Source organism: Saccostrea echinata, unplaced genomic scaffold (assembly GCF_033153115.1).
Source record: "Saccostrea echinata isolate AGI-Se365-2 ecotype Australia unplaced genomic scaffold, CSIRO_AGI_Sech_v1 ptg000029l, whole genome shotgun sequence".
In the NCBI taxonomy this organism is placed as follows: domain Eukaryota; kingdom Metazoa; phylum Mollusca; class Bivalvia; order Ostreida; family Ostreidae; genus Saccostrea; species Saccostrea echinata.
Genome location: NW_026889778.1, coordinates 18,260,116 through 18,276,236, shown reverse-complemented (window position 1 = coordinate 18,276,236; position 16,121 = coordinate 18,260,116). Strand labels below are relative to the sequence as shown.

Here is a 16,121-nt window from a genome sequence, read left to right as displayed (position 1 = left end):
ATAAGTGGCAGCTTTGCATTTGACCTTGATCTTTTTAAGATGAACAATATTATGTTCTTTTCCCCTCTAAACAGACAGGAAGCCATGAATCGCAGATGAACATCATTTCCTCCGACTTAAAATACAACTTGTCATTTTGAAGCTCTGTGGCTTCTGTCTGAATTCCAACAGGAGAAATCTTAATAATGCTCTTCTCTTTCATACAGAAACCAACTAAGCTTATAAACTAGACATGTTCCAAAAACCTTTTATATATATAACTTAAAAAATATTGATACATGGAATTATTTAATGCAGTTTGGAATTTTTTGCCGAATGCAAAACATTCTTTTATTACGTTCAAAAAGAAACAGTCGCATTTTTTGAAAGATCACAGAATCTTTACAAATAACATTCCCCAACACAAGAAGCACCTGAAAAAATAAAAATATGTTGTTTCATTCACAATTAGTTTTGAAATTATGGTTTCAAGTCGGAGGAACAATTTTGGGGGTCCTTCCTCAGAAGCTCTTGGAAATGTCACTCAACAATCTCGGTCAGACTCTGGGTGAAGACTTTGCCGTCTGTTGCTGAGAGCGATATCAAAATACCTGCATTTATCTTCATCTAATAGATCATTTACCAGCCTTCCCAAAATAAGCCAGAAGGGCTATTTTTAGTAACACAATCTGGAACCCATCCTAAAAGCATATATTCATAAAAAAAGATCCATGTCTTCTTCTTCCTTCCCATCATGCATCTTATCTTAATGCAACGTTATGTTTTTATCTTGTTTTTCTTCACAACAAAACTCGGAACACAGATATCTAATTAGCAAAATGTTTTTCCTTACAATAGCCAAACTTCAATGAAAATACAGGATGCAAATTCATTCTGGAATTTGATTAATGAAGCAAACAATAATAAGAAGTACTCTATGATTAATTGAGGTACCCTGATCTCTCTCCCACTAATTTTTCTTCAGTTATGAAATGCACTGAAAAATCTTTTTGATTAAGTAAAACAACAATGTTATTAATTTACTTGGAGTCTGAATATGCAGCATTTGATGGTGTTTTCTTAATGACCAGAAGAAATGAAAATGTTAACAAAGCATGCTGGGAATTCTTTCCTTTACCCAAGGCACGCGATCAGGAAAATCATCCTCATCTGTCAAACCATCAACTTAGCAACTCTCGCAACAACGATTCTATCTACATATATCAATGCATGTTCTTCACTTTCCAAATGAGATTCTGAGACCATATTTCTCTGCAATACTTCATAAATCGTGATCTTTTTGCAGTCTACTGTTCAAGTTTCTGTAACAATTCTTTATGAATCAGTTGTGATTCTCTATACAGACTTGCTAATGTGAACCTTTTTCTTTGTTGTTTTCTCTTATTTAACAAATTACCACCATTTGACACACACAAAAAATCAACCATCTTCAGATTTTAACTTTCTTGTTCTTGAAGCAATTAACCATAATTGTTATATGTTTTTAACTGAAGCTTAATCACATAATTACATCTACTGGTCGATCTTTTTCGAACCCTCTAGAAATCTCAACTCTTTCTAGACAATTGGTCCTTGAAAAGTACACAAAATACTCAACTACTCCCACGAAAAAAATTTCCAGTCATGTAAATTTTCTCATAAACAGAAACTCTTAAAATCATGTTTCCACATTCCAAAAGCTTGCTAGATGAATTTTCCTGGAATTTTCACTGACAATCACTGATTCAGAGTTTACGCTGATTATCTGAACCACTCACAAACCCACCCAGGTATCTGGAAAATAAGCCTGATTTACAAGACGTTCACCTTATACAACTATCCTCTCTTCATAAAATTTAAAGTTGAATGAAAAACATTTTCAAGAAAAAACAAACATCTTATTCCCTTCCATCTCATGCAAAACCAGGGAGTTCAAATTCTCTCGCATGCAAAATCATGCATAATAAAGTTATCCATTTTTATCTGTTTGATGTCTACATGAAATATTTACCAATGTCAACAAGAAAGGTTTTTTTTTTTTTTTTTTTTGGGAAAAGCCAAGGCCAGAAATAATTGGCATTGATAGAATATCTGTTCTTGCAGCAATTGTTGATGCAAGACCTTCAGAATTTAGAATATTTCTCAGTTTGTGCCAACAGAACAAAAAGCTCCGAGACATCTAGTGATTTGTTCTTTTCCTGTATTCTATTATGTGTTTGGGTGCTTTCCTAACGTAAATCTACATTTTTTTTTCTCCACTTAAAAAAAGGGCATGACAGCTCAAACCTCGTTAGATCTTAGGGATTCATTTTGAAAACTTCTAGATGAAGCAATCACAGAGACTTCCATTTCAAATTCAAATCAAATGAAACCAATTTCAAGACTTCCATATTCACCGATGATTGCTTTTAAATTGTTTCAAACAGACAATTAAAATTTCCTTTTCTTCCAATTAATCAACTCCTAACCATTGAGTGCATGCTAACAAATATTTTCTATGTCATGCAGTTGGCATTAGATAAATCCTACTTGTATAGTGCCAAACATATTATATATATCCTACTCCTATGGTGCCAAACAATATAAATCCTAGGATCAGGCATTACCACATACATCAACACTTGCCACTCCCTAAAAGGGTAGGCAAAGCAGACTGCCCAGTAACTGTTATAGTGGGCAGCTAGTGGGCAGTGTCCACTCCTTCCTTACCTGGATGTCGTACTCTCCACCGGGCACACTCTGTCCACCAAACTTGATGTTAATGGTGTAAGCACCCATCATCTGGGGTGTGAAAAGGAGGCTGAAGGTTCCATCCGGATTCTCCACGATGTCAATATCGATGTCGTTGCCGCTCGGGCTGCGGATGCGACAGGTGACCTTTCCTTCTCCGGCCTGGGAGGCGTCCACACAGATGACCGTTTCTTTGTTGATAGGGACCGTGGTGTTCTCCAGACCCTCTGTAAATGTCACAAAACCAAATTTAGCGTTATACCAACCAGCAAAAAATCTCACAAATAAATTTTGGGAATTTAGTATGGTTTAAAAAGGCATTCAAAAGCTAAAATGCAAGAATTTCAATGATTATGGCTTATTTGAATTCTATACAAAAATGTATTCTGCATTCAATATATTTTTACATTAATATCTCATACATATATTACATACAGATATACAATAGATATTTCAAACTGAATCTACATTCTATTTTTTTTTATTAATTCGATATCTAAATTCAATATCTTTGGATATCACAGTGATTTCTGTCATCCTAACGAGTTCCAGATATCAAACTTTGACTGAATTTCAAATCAAAATGGAGCAATTTTCCAAAACACATGACTGAATATCACAACATAAATTGATCTTTTTTTTTCATATTTTAAATGTTTTCAGTGTTGTAACTTACCTGTAATTCTGCACTTGCTGGCATCACCCACTGGGTATGCGTTGACCTTGAGGGGCGTGTTGGGTACCACCTGTCCTCCAAATCGGATCAGGATCTCGTAAGTTCCAAGGTCGTCTGGTACGTAGGACACAGTAAAGGTTCCGTCTCCATTGTCCACGATGTGAGGGTGAGCATATGTACCATCAGGCCTCTGTAAAGAACAGTAGTAGAAAATCGTTTAATATTGTAAAAGTGATACAGTTTAATCTCGTTATCTTGAACTCTATGGGACCGAGAAAAAAAAATCAAGATATCCGAGGGATTGAGATATTGAAGTAAAATACTTAAAGTGTCTGGGACGTCCAAATCACTTCAACATATCTATGGTATTTGAGATATTGGTGTTTGAGATACCCAAGTTTAGCTGTATTTGTAGAAATAGGCAAATTGTACAGTACAGCATATTCAGTTTTATGGAATCTTCTAATGGATTACAAATTTTTTTTTTACTTTTTCTTTTGGTTTTCTTTTGTTTTTCTTAAATATTTTTAAAGTTGAAAGATTGTGGAAAAACTTTTTTTTCAAGTTAAAAGTTTCTCCCCAATCTTTTAAAGTTTTCATAAAACATTTAGCATTTTTCCCCCCTATTCTCTGATAATATGAGTGCTTCATCCTTTGGGTGGGATTGTTTATGATGAGTGGGGGCCAATTCACTTTAATTGTAATGGTTGCTTTACACTTCATTAAAAATCTTGTACATAGTCCTTTGTCCTCCCAAATACTTCGTTTTCCTACACTTTTTCAATCTGGCTATAGATTGTTTTTTCAAGTCTTTTTCAGCTCACATAAATCATTTCAGAACATTTGAAGTAATATTTTTTTTTAATTTCAAGGTTCACATTCAATTATCACATCTTTTGAAAGCAAACCAGTGCAACAACCTATGCAATTACCTTAAGTACAAATCTAGTAGCATAGCTTTGCCATATTTGAAAACATTATTCACTCATTATAATTGCCAAACAGTGGGGATTCATTTGAAAAAAAAATTAACAATCAGGGGGTGCACTTGGATTTACATATACAAAAATTTAAGACATTGTTGTCCAACTGCATTAGTCCCTCCACAGACTACTGTACAGTAACTATTTTTACTTTACTAGCTCCTAAATATCATATATTTCCAAAAAATATTTCTGCACAAAATTTACACTCATAAATTTTTTTTGTGTATGTGTCAAGGATACATCATAATTTTGCTTTGATATAAGCATTGCACAACCCAAAATAAAATCGACCTACATTTCCAACATTTATACAGGTATCAGAGATTTCCCAGAAGGCCCTAAATGTCTTATTCCTGTGTCAATATCAGGTGATACCCCACATTATCCTGATGTTAATGGATAATAAATCCCTCCCAGACAAGAAGCAAGATGGATGGGGGGAGGTGATGATTGAATTTTATCAGAAACTGAGAATACCCAGACATCTTTAGACAAAAGCTGCAGTTGTATATATCAAGCTCTGAAGAGTTACCTCCCTTTATAAGACATAGTACAGTGTGTGTGCACTTTTGTTTTCACTGCACTATAATGCAAAGGTTCACATGTTTTCTGTCTGTCTATACACCCATGATTAAGAGCAACTATTCACTGAATCACTTTGAGGTGAACAAAACATGTTGTTATGCAATTGCTTAATTCATTCATTTCATTAACAAAACGATCAAATTTAGCTTTCTTTTGAGTCATCAAGAAAACGTGAAGTCTTTGTGGTTTTGAGGAATTTTGCTTTTTGTACTTCTCATAACAGAGTGCAAAATGCAAGGAATATAGAGAACAATGTTTTATCCTTGCATCTTCTATTGGCTTGTCTCTTGACCTGTGACCTTTGACCCTCACCTTAATAAGAACTTCCAGGTCAGCAATGCCAGCCTCTCTGGTGTCGATGAGGAAGTTGACCGGTAAACTGGCTGGGATATTCTCCTGGACACCGGCTCCAGATAAACGGACCCGGCTGGCATCCACCCCTGGCTCCACATTGGTGGTGAATGGACTGAAGAAAAAGATCAAGCTTAGTATGAGCATCATTCCTGGGTCCACATTAGTAATAGCGGGTCTTGAAAGCAAAGACTGTCAACATTATGCAATGTACAATATGTATAGTTTAGTTAATGTTCACTAATAAGTTTATGAAGATAATGGTCACTTTCAAGGGAAAAATACAAGGGAATATCTTATACTCTCCCTTTAACCATTTATAATTAACAATTTTTTTATCCATTAGATATCTTCACACTTAATTTATGTATCCCAATACTTGTTTCCCTATATCCCAATAGATGTTTCAATCTAAACACTCCATTTCTGCAATAATTCCATCTTACCTTCCTGGTACATGTTGGTTTGCGTACTTGACGTCCACCTTGCACGGTCCTTCCTCCACAGGGTAGTAAGTGGCATCGACCACACCCTCAGCCACAGGGGTCAGCTGGGCAGGCTGGACACGACCTCTCTGGTCAGTACATGTGACCTCCAATGGGGCCTCTCCAGCTTCTGTGGTATCCACGGTGAAGGTTGCTGGGGCACCAGTCTTCACTCCCATTGGCTCTATTCCAGGTCCATAGCATTTGACCTTCTTGGCATCGACTGGGTTCTTCACAGCCACTCGGAAAGGTGAGTCTAAAATTAGAGATTAGATAATATTTGTACATTTTTTTTTATTTGGCAGATACATGTTATTATATGGAATTGATTCTAATAGAGCATTTTTCTTGAAAAGCTATTTCATAACCTTAAAATTTCCTATCAACAGAACAAAAAAATTCAATATCCTTTGAGGCTCAATGAATTCTTAGTAAACAAAGTTATGAAGCTAACCTTGTGTGATAGAAAAGATATGCAAAAAGGAGGTACTTCCTCAGTCTAAGCTCTGGAAATATAGTTAATGAGAGTTTCAGAGATTACTTCTATTGAGCTTCTAACTAAACAAGGACTCACTGGGAATTTCCTGGTCAGCGAATTTGACAGACACATCATAATCCCCAGGTTTGCTTGGCATGTACTCCACAGTACATGTTCCGTCCCTATTGTCCTTACAGTTAATGGGGACTTCTGAGGGTCCATCGATGGAGAGTCCCAGACCACCCTGACCGGCTCCTTTAATGTCAATGGTAAACACCTGGGATTGGTTGGTGTAGCCTCCTTCAAGCCCGGGTCCATAGGCCTTCACACGGCTGGCATCGCAGCCTGGCACAGCATTGACCTTGAATGGGCTGTTGGGAATAGCCATATTGTCATAGGTGACATCCATGGCAATTGTTCCTAAAAACACACAAATATACAAATGGAATCATCAAAGACAAAATACCTTAGTTTTATCATTAGGCAGATGACACAGTTCTCAATCTCCAATATTTTTTTTTACCTTTTGTAAAATTCAAAAACAATTTTCTTGCTAATACCTAGAGCTATCTTTTTACACATATATTAATCAAAATATTCTAGCTATACCTAAAGCTGTAATACAAAGTGAATTTAAAATTATCTTTTATTTCTCTCCTATTGTCTGTCAGGTATATATTTAAAATGTGATTTCGACTAAAATTTGATTACTCTAGAGTTGCCTCCCTTACCTTCTTCAACAGGTGTGTAGAGTACGTCGTAGGTACCATCCCCTTTGTTAGTGACCTTGGTATCGTTCTTGACACCAGAGGGGTTGTTGACAATAGCTCTTACATTACCCTCCCCAGTGGGGGTAACAGACTTGGCGTCCACAGTGAATTCTGTGGGGGAATCCAGGAACACTCCTAAAACAGAAACAGATGCTATAAATAAGTATGTCAAAATGAAAGAAAATTCATTTTGCTATGCTAAGTTATATGGAATATTAATTTCTACACTGTGTAGGTTTGATAATAGGATATTGTGGTGAAATTCTACTACTGTATGTGTTAAATGGAAAAAAAGATATCTAAGATTATATATCATTATATTTACTGTTACATTAACTTAGGCTAAAATAAAAATATTCATATTGGATAACTGCTGAAAATTATGGTTGTAAATTTTATACTACATAATGTTAGCATATAAATTAGTAGAACAACAGTTACTCTTAGTTTTCAACAAAAATGTTCAATATTACACTAACAGCTTTAATTTTCATCACTAAGCCTATAGGGTTTGAGGGATTTTTTTTTTTACATTCAAGTGAGTACATTAAAATTTTGTCATGCTATTCAGCTAAATATTTAGTAGAATAGTAAGTATATGCTGGAGAGAGGTGCTATTTGATACTTACAATATATCTACTATGACTAAATGATGGGAATTCTATTGAAAATGCACAGCCAAGAATGATATACTTTGAAATAGATCTATAGGTATTATAAATTAAAGGGGTGCATATGGGTATACATATATACATAATTTATATATTAAAGATACAAATGAAGCTAAAGTTGAATAAACAAGCATAACCTGCAAAACAAAATTTAAAAGAAAAAAAATCAAATGAAAGCTTAGAAGAAATAAGTCAGGCGAAGGTAAAATGAAAGTACATCCGCATGTAGAGAAAGTTCAAAGGTCATGCCCACAAAAGCCACAACACAAGCCTGCTGAAGTTGAGTTAATAAAAGCCATCAGTTCCGTCAAGCTCCACCTGTTATGATTAAAATAAATCAGGGAAAGACAACTCTTGTGTGCTTTGTTCAGCCATTGATCAGTCATTCCTCATGCTGAGAGAGGTAGAGAGAAATTACCCTGAGGGTTAAGGCCAGGTCCATAAACTTTGACCCCACTGAGGTCAGCCTCTGTGAGGGGTTTCTCTCCAGCAGATGGTCTGACTCTACATTTGAATGGCGACTCCTTAATGGGCTTATCATCATAGGTGACATTAATTGTGTACTCTCCTTGTTCCGTTGGGAAGTAGGTCACAGCAACAGTACCATCAGGATTGGATTTTGTGTCAATGGTAGCTTCCTTGGGTCCTTCAATTCCTACACCGATGGCTCCAGGGTATTTGGCATTCCTAGCATCCACAGTGAAAACAGCTGGTTTGTCAGTGACAGCATTCTTCAATCCAGGGCCATAAGCCTTGACACCACTGTCTGTGGTGTCAACAGGTTCTCCTGTGGCTGGGCCAATGTGCACCTTGAAAGGAGATTCCTCCAAAGGTTTCTCATTATGAGTGACCTCCACTGTGTAATCGCCTGGCATTGTAGGCATATAAGTTGCTCCAAAGGTTCCATCTGGGTTGGATTTCATGTCAATCTTTGCTTCTTTGGGTCCGAAAACTTTGACCCCAACAGGACCTGGAACAGTGGCCCTTCTAGAATCAATAGTGAAGCTACATGGCTGTTCTGCATTTCCTCCCTCCAGACCTGGTCCATAGGCTCTGACACGAGAGTCGGCCACATCTTTTGTTACCTTTGCCTTGAATGGTGAATCTTTGATGGATTTCTCTCCATAGGTGACATCAATAGTATAGTCACCTGGGGCAGTAGCTGTGTAAGCCACATCAATAGTGCCATCTGCTTTTGGAGTCAATGTTGGTTTGACAGGGGCTGGGCCTTTGACATCTACATCCACCTTCTGGCCCTGGGCAGGGGCTCTCCTGGTATCCACTGTGAAAGTGGCAGGAGCATTGGCACTAGCGTTTGTAAGCCCTGGACCATAAGCAATAACCTTAGAGGCAGAGTCATCAGGCACAATTTTAGCCTTGAATGGAGAATCCTTGATGGGCTTATTACCATAGGTAACATCAATGGAGTAGTCACCAGGTTTGGTTGCAACATAATCCACATCCACTGTTCCATCTGGTTTCTTGGTCAATTTCGGTTGAACTGGTGCTGGTCCACTGACCTTAACATCCACATTCTGTTTTGGTGCAGGTGCTTCTTTGGAATCCACAGTGAAGGTAGCATTGACATTAGCACTGCCTCCTGTGAGTCCGGGTCCATAGGCCTTGACCTTGTTGGCTGCATCCTCTGGTTTGATATTGGCCTTGAAGGGAGAGTCCTTAACTGGTTTTCCATCATAGGTCACATCAATGGAGTAATCTCCAGGCTTTGTGGGGGTATATGTCACCTCAGTTGTGGTGTCTGGTTTCTTCTTCATGTCCACCTTGGCCGGGCCTGGACCTTTGACCTTCACATCCACCTTCTTTTCAGGTTTAGGTGCCTCCCTTGTGTCCACAGTGAACACTGCAGGTTGTCCCTCACTTCCTGTGGTCAATCCATCACCATAGCATTTCACTTTATTGGCAGCTTCTTCTGGTAGGATCTTAGCCTTGAATGGGGAATCCTTGATGTGAGAATTGGCATAGGTAACATTGATCTTATATTCACCTGGTACCTCAGGGTAGTATGTGACCCCCACAGTTCCATCAGGGTTCTGCTTGGTCTCAATCTTAGCCTCCTTGGGTCCCTCAATTGTGACCCCAAGTTCTCCTGGGGTTGTGGCAGCACGAGAATCAATGGTGAACTCAGCAGGAGCATTAGCACTGCCCCCTTTCAGACCTGGACCATAGGCCTTAACTTTGCTGGCAGCATCGGGCAAGACATCAACTGTGAACGGTGACTTGGGTACAGGTTTGCCACCATAGGTTACCTCCACTTTGTGAGAGCCCACTTCTGTTGGGGTAAAGAAAGTCTGGAAACCCTCGGGGATAGGTTTGTCCTTCAGTTCCACCTTCTTTTTGCTGGGAGTTGTCACGGTGACACGAGGTGAGGCAGTAGATTTACCAGCGGCTTTTGTGATAATCTGAATTTCTCTTTCTTTATTGACTGTCATGGCTACAGAAAAACAGTTGCTATGACACCACTACATTTAAAAGATGTGAATTAAAACACAAAGGAACAGAAAAAAAAAATCAAATCATTAACATTTAGATAGGAAAAAAACAAGCTTAAAATGGAAACAATGTTAAAATTTGAAAGGCAGAATTTGAAAAACAGGACTGGATAAAAAAAGTTACAGATAGGGTTAATTAACAGTTTTCTGTAATTGAATTCTAATCAGGAACATTGACTTCATTTCAGAATTGAGACAATTACTTCAAGAAAATGTGAAAAACTAGAAAAGTGAGTTGAAATGTAAAACATAACCTCCACCAATTGACTCCAAAAATCAAAATTAAAATGGGTCAGCATAATGAACTTACGTTTGTCAAGTCCTACGACCTTGACCTTGCTAAGGTCAATGCTGGCCTCCACTGGTACTTTAATAGGACTACTGGGAATTTCCTTTCCAGCGAAGTATACAGCCACCACGTATGTGCCTGGGTTGACTGGTTCATATTCCACTTTGAAGGTTCCATCTTTCTGGTCAGTGGTCTTGACAGGGACGTCACGTCCATTTGCGTCCGTCAGAGCGATGCCAATATCTCCTGGTCCAGCGGTAGTGCAGTCCACAATGAAGTAGGTACTGACGTGGGTTTTGACTCCCTTTTCGACACCGGGGCCATACACTTTGACATTAGCTGGTTTGCTAGGCTCTCCAACTTGTACCTAGAATGAAAGGTAGAATTTAAGGTTTTCAATGTATAACGACCATATTTTGTACCTAATAAATGAATGGTCGGACATTTTTAATCATTGTAGCATTTTGAAGATGTTATCAAATAAAAACACTCCACCAAAGGAATTTACAAAAATTTGATTATTGTCCAATTAATTGCACCTTGATTTTTACATTGAAGTCTATGGGCAGTGCATGTTTTACTAAGATATTGTAAAAAGTAATTTGAACTTCATACAAATCACTTGGTGAAAATACGCATAAACTCTCTCTTTATTGAAATACGAAATAAAATGAATCATTTACCACAGATATTTTGACAAAATTAAAATTTTCTTGTTTTCATCAAGGGTAGATAACTCTTCAAAAACGTTTAAGGTGCAAAATGGCCGGCTTCTTATATGTTATCAGTCATGTGAATTTAGTTTATTTCACTTTCATCGTTATCTAGCATTATATATTTAACTAGTTTAAATGATTCAAAATTGTTCAATATCCCTTCATTATACATTGAATACCTTAAGTGACATGGAGAATTTGAAATCATGAGCATTTTCTCTCATTACCATAAAAAAAACTATATAGTTAAACTTTTATGTTTCTGATTAAAGAAAACCAAACTTAATTTTATATGTTGCTTTTTTGTGTAAACATTACAAAACACTCTAAATTCATTACTTTCATTTACAGATGTAGAATTCAAACCTTTTTTTTTATGTTGTTTTAAATCTGAATATAGCGTCAAACTTTTCTGTGTGAAGGATTTGTATTGTGCTCCCCACCTCAGACAACAATTATTTCCTTATACCCCCCCCCCAAATAAATAGCCTTATACTCAATTCAAGACATACTATTTCTGTTTCCTCAATAAGAATTACCCCCCTATAACCCCCCCCCCCCCCCACTTCTGTATAACTCTATACTTACCCTGAATGGTGAGTTGGGGATCTGAACTCCTCCCCATGTAATGGTGATGGTGTGTTTACAGGACTTTTTGGGCATGTATTTACATTGGAAGGTACCGTCCTTTTTGTCCACAATCTCTACTGGGATGGGTTTCAGGTCCACATCTAAACAGCTGATGTTCAGTGCCGCCTTGCCTGCCTTCTTGGCGTCTACGGTGAACTCTGTCCACTTGTTCTGAACCACTCCCGATTTCTCCAAACCTGGTCCAAAAGCAGTTACCTGTGGAAATTTAAAGCACTTGTGAATTTTGTTCTGTTAAAGCTGAAGATTTTAGGCACCACCTACATTTATAAGTTTTATGCAGTGCATTTAAAAATCATTGCAACAAAAATGTCCCATTCAATACAACAATTCTTGTCTTAATTACTAAAAAAAATTTTCAAAAAGTGCACCACTGGATTTTTATATGCCTGTCTGGAATTATTCGACTATTTATAGAAATTAAATCCAAAGTGAAGTCAAGGTGACTATAATTTGATTGGTGACACACCTTCTCCACAAGATGCATCAAATGATAAGGTTTAACTGTCCCAAGGCCTCACATAATATAAAGAGGAATCTGTAGATCCCCACACAGATGTGAGGAATTAATTATTGCATAATTTCGAGAAGCACCTCTCACACAAAAATAAAAATTCTAGATTTTTATTTTCATATTACTGAAACACATGTAAAAACTCTCGATCAACAGTTCACTCGTAAATTCATTATCTCGCAATTTGACGTCTACGAGTATTTCACGATATAAAGTATAAAATAAGGAATCTACATTATGACATAGACACAAAACTGCTTACATACAGACAGACAAGAAAACCCATACCATAAATCAGCCCATCAAAAGACAGGCGTATAAAAAATGCATGTACCTGGGGCTTTTTGAAAAGTTCGCTCAAGTTAGACATTGTCTGGTCCATGGCTGTGTTATTTTCAGAGTAATTAACTTTGTGAAATTCTTCCTGTCACATAGGGGAAAAATCACAAAACATCTCAAAATCAAAAAAAAAATTCTTACGGATAAGCTGGTGAATCAAAAATGTTATGAGAGAATACTAAAATTCCTTTTCAGTTCTATATTTTTTTTTTTTTTTGTTAAAAGCAAACTTTAATTAAAAAAAAAATCAAAATTAGAAAATCTTTGTGGATGTATAATCTTTTGAATTAAGGAAAAAAAATTGTTTTTTTTCACCAGCATTTTATTTTGTGAAATGCAGCATTTTATAGAGATTTATGATGTCTAATGTGAAAGTAAATTTACAATACCCATGGACAGATAGTAGCTGTTGATAATAAGAATTTCAAGATGAAATAAAATATACATAAAATATTGATGTATATGTTTTTTCATGATGTAATGAAATATACATAAATGTATGTACATGTATTATAATTACTCTTAATGACAAAGGTAAATATACGTGGTATACCATTCCATTTTTTGTGGTTCTATACTTACCATGAGAAAAAAAAAATTTAAAATGTTTAAATGGTGGTAGAATTGAGAAAAAAAAACATTCAATACATTCAATAGTCTATATACTTGGGACATTGCGGAACACATGAATCATAGATGATATCATGTAATAGAATGGCTCAGGCACATGCTTAATGGAAATATATCATTGAATATTTGAATACTTTTAAGATTTTTTTTTTACATCAAAGGTCAAATCAGATGCAGTTTAAGGTTTATACAACAAACCTGTACTTCCACTAAACCATTTTCTAAATCATTATTTTCCTAAAGGAAAAATATTAAAAACAAAACATAAATTGTATATGCAGCTAAGTGAAATAAGTAAAAAATTTTGATATGTTATTTTCCATGTAATCTCTAAAACATATGTTGCCAGATTTACATGTATATGTATATCTATGTCTCTTCCATTTGTAATGTTCAACGGAGAAGTATTAAGTACATCATTGTTCAAGGTGACAACCTTTCATCATTTCTTTTTCCTTAGAACAACTCACAAAGGTTAATCATACCAGAAGCAAAGCTAGTTCACAGTATACCAAACCATGACTAGCTAAAAAATCTATTTCTATTAAATCAGTACGTACACATGTAATTCTAAGAGCTATGAGGGCTAGAGGCAACATTTCATCAGTAACACAAGTTTTTTTTATGACCTTGCAAGAAACACTGAATATCAGTAATTTTCAAAAGAGCCATGTAGACTAGAGACAATATTTCATCACTAACACAAGATTTTTTTCTTACCTTTGAAGCATTGAATGCCTTGGTCTCGGGTTGGATTTGGACCATGTAGGGAGATTTGGGAATGTCTTCTTCGTTACACAAGATGTGTACAGCGTATTCTCCCTGGGCCGTGGGGTAATAGGTCACGTCAGCTGACCCATCAGAGTTGTCCTTGCAGTCAATCTTAGCCTGGGACGGTCCCTCAATTGAAAATCCTACAACATATGGGATCATTAGTACAGAAATTGAAATATTTTAGTTTCCAGTTACTGGATATACATGTGCCTTTTTTGTATGAATTTTGCAGATACAATTTTTATAGAGACACTCATCCACAAGGTTGACTTTAAAATTCTGACACATGTTTTGCAACAATTCTAATTTTTATACAATCTTCTTTTGAACTATTTTTGTCTTCAAAACAAGCACACATATCTTCATCTCCAATAAATAATTATCATGAATATTTTGAATAAAATATTCCACAATCAATTAACCCCTTTACCTAGGGCCCCAGTTTCTCCCATGGTTTCCACAGTGAAGCGAGCAGGCTGGTTGACCACTCCTCCCTCCAGACCAGGTCCGTAAGCTCGAATCTTGGATGTTTTAGCTGGACCGACGTCAACTTTGAATGGACTCTTGGCAATGTGCTGGTCTCCGAATGTGATGTTGATGATATACTGGCCTTGTTTTAGGGGGACGTACACACATTCATACACTCCCTCCTCTTTTGTACTCTTCTTTGAGGTACATTTGACATCAATTCCACCTAAACAATGTTAAAACTTAGAAAATAATTTTTTTTTCTATTAAAGGCTCATTATTCCTTTAATTGATTTTTTTTTTCTAAGAAATAAGGGCACTTAATTTCTTCTCTTTTTTTTTCAAGAAATCTAATGTAAATGCTATGGGATAGATTCTTTTTTTTAAATGAATTTTTTGTCAGAACTTTGCATGGTCAAATATTTTCCTGCCAAAACATCCATACTAAAAGCTCAAAAGCTCAAAAAAAAAAAACATTTCTGATTGTGAATTTCACTTGATGTTTTAACTGACAAATGGAACAGTTGAAAAAAAGAACACTCATTTGAGGATGTTCTATGTAATATTTATGCCAAGCTGAATAAGTAAAATCCATTTACCTGGACCAATGATATGAATTTTGACCTCTGCTGCTCCCGCCCCCTTCGTGTGGACTTTGAACTCTGCATTCTCGTTTACTCTTATCCCCCTTGGCTGGATACCTCGGCCAGTGGCATAGCACATCTTGGCATTAGAAGCTGTATAAAACAATATTTAATTGAATTTTTATAATGCATGTATATTTCTGATTTAAAACAAGAGAAAAATTTACTGTTAATTCAAAATTGATCATTTTTTTCTTATGATTGAACTTCTTCATTCACTACTATGCAATAACGTTGTCATAATATATGCTGTAGTTCTGCATTAGATCATCCATCTTAAAATTGTTGCCAACTTTTTTTTTTCAACAAAATATCTTCAAGTGGAGAACCCCCGGCCTTTACCTGGTGAGACATTGACCCCATATGGGCTCTTGGGAATCTGTTGACCAGCGAACATGATGTTGATGGAGTGGACACCTTGCTCCATGGGGATGTATTCTACCAGATAAGTTCCCTCCTTTCCGGGGACTGGGGCGATACTGGGGCGAATTGTGTCCTTCCTGCCATGGGGGTCCAGAATAACCACATCAATGCTGCCTTTACCTGCATCTGTCAATTTCAAGGTCAGAACATTCAAACACAGGTCAAGGTCAAATTTTAATTTTCATCAACCATGCATGTAGTTGCTGATATATGAAAGGGTTTAATTAAGTTTAATTCACTAACTGATGAAAAAAGCTGAGCATTTTCTAGATTAATTAACATTCACTATCAGGTTTTTCAATCTTTTTTCTATATTAAATGTTAATTATAACTAATTTCACAACAATTCAAGGAAAAATTTTTTGCATGGATCTCAAAATCTAAATCATCTGGACTAGTACAAATTTCTACTCAAGCTTCAGTAAAACAATTAAATTAATATGCTTTCTGTGTGA

At 36.3% G+C, this 16,121-nt stretch overlaps 1 protein-coding gene across 13 annotated transcripts in view; it reads right to left on the bottom strand.

Moving 5' to 3' along the window:
- LOC133195675 (filamin-A-like) overlaps positions 1 to 16,121 on the bottom strand; it is a 57,222-nt gene that overhangs the window by 19,340 nt on the left and 21,761 nt on the right. For 11 of the 13 annotated variants that reach the window (XM_061331571.1, XM_061331569.1, XM_061331570.1 and 8 more), the window contains 13 exons: positions 15,586 to 15,792; positions 15,199 to 15,336; positions 14,562 to 14,825; positions 14,078 to 14,271; positions 11,815 to 12,072; positions 10,532 to 10,877; positions 8,130 to 10,163; positions 7,002 to 7,175; positions 6,367 to 6,690; positions 5,754 to 6,048; positions 5,269 to 5,422; positions 3,386 to 3,575; positions 2,689 to 2,936 (listed from right to left, as the gene is read on the bottom strand). In XM_061331571.1, the coding sequence (XP_061187555.1) occupies positions 2,689 to 2,936; positions 3,386 to 3,575; positions 5,269 to 5,422; positions 5,754 to 6,048; positions 6,367 to 6,690; positions 7,002 to 7,175; positions 8,130 to 10,163; positions 10,532 to 10,877; positions 11,815 to 12,072; positions 14,078 to 14,271; positions 14,562 to 14,825; positions 15,199 to 15,336; positions 15,586 to 15,792 (4,826 nt within the window). The remainder of the gene's footprint in view (positions 1 to 2,688; positions 2,937 to 3,385; positions 3,576 to 5,268; positions 5,423 to 5,753; positions 6,049 to 6,366; positions 6,691 to 7,001; positions 7,176 to 8,129; positions 10,164 to 10,531; positions 10,878 to 11,814; positions 12,073 to 14,077; positions 14,272 to 14,561; positions 14,826 to 15,198; positions 15,337 to 15,585; positions 15,793 to 16,121) is intronic. The other 2 variants (XM_061331581.1, XM_061331580.1) reach the window with 2 other exon arrangements.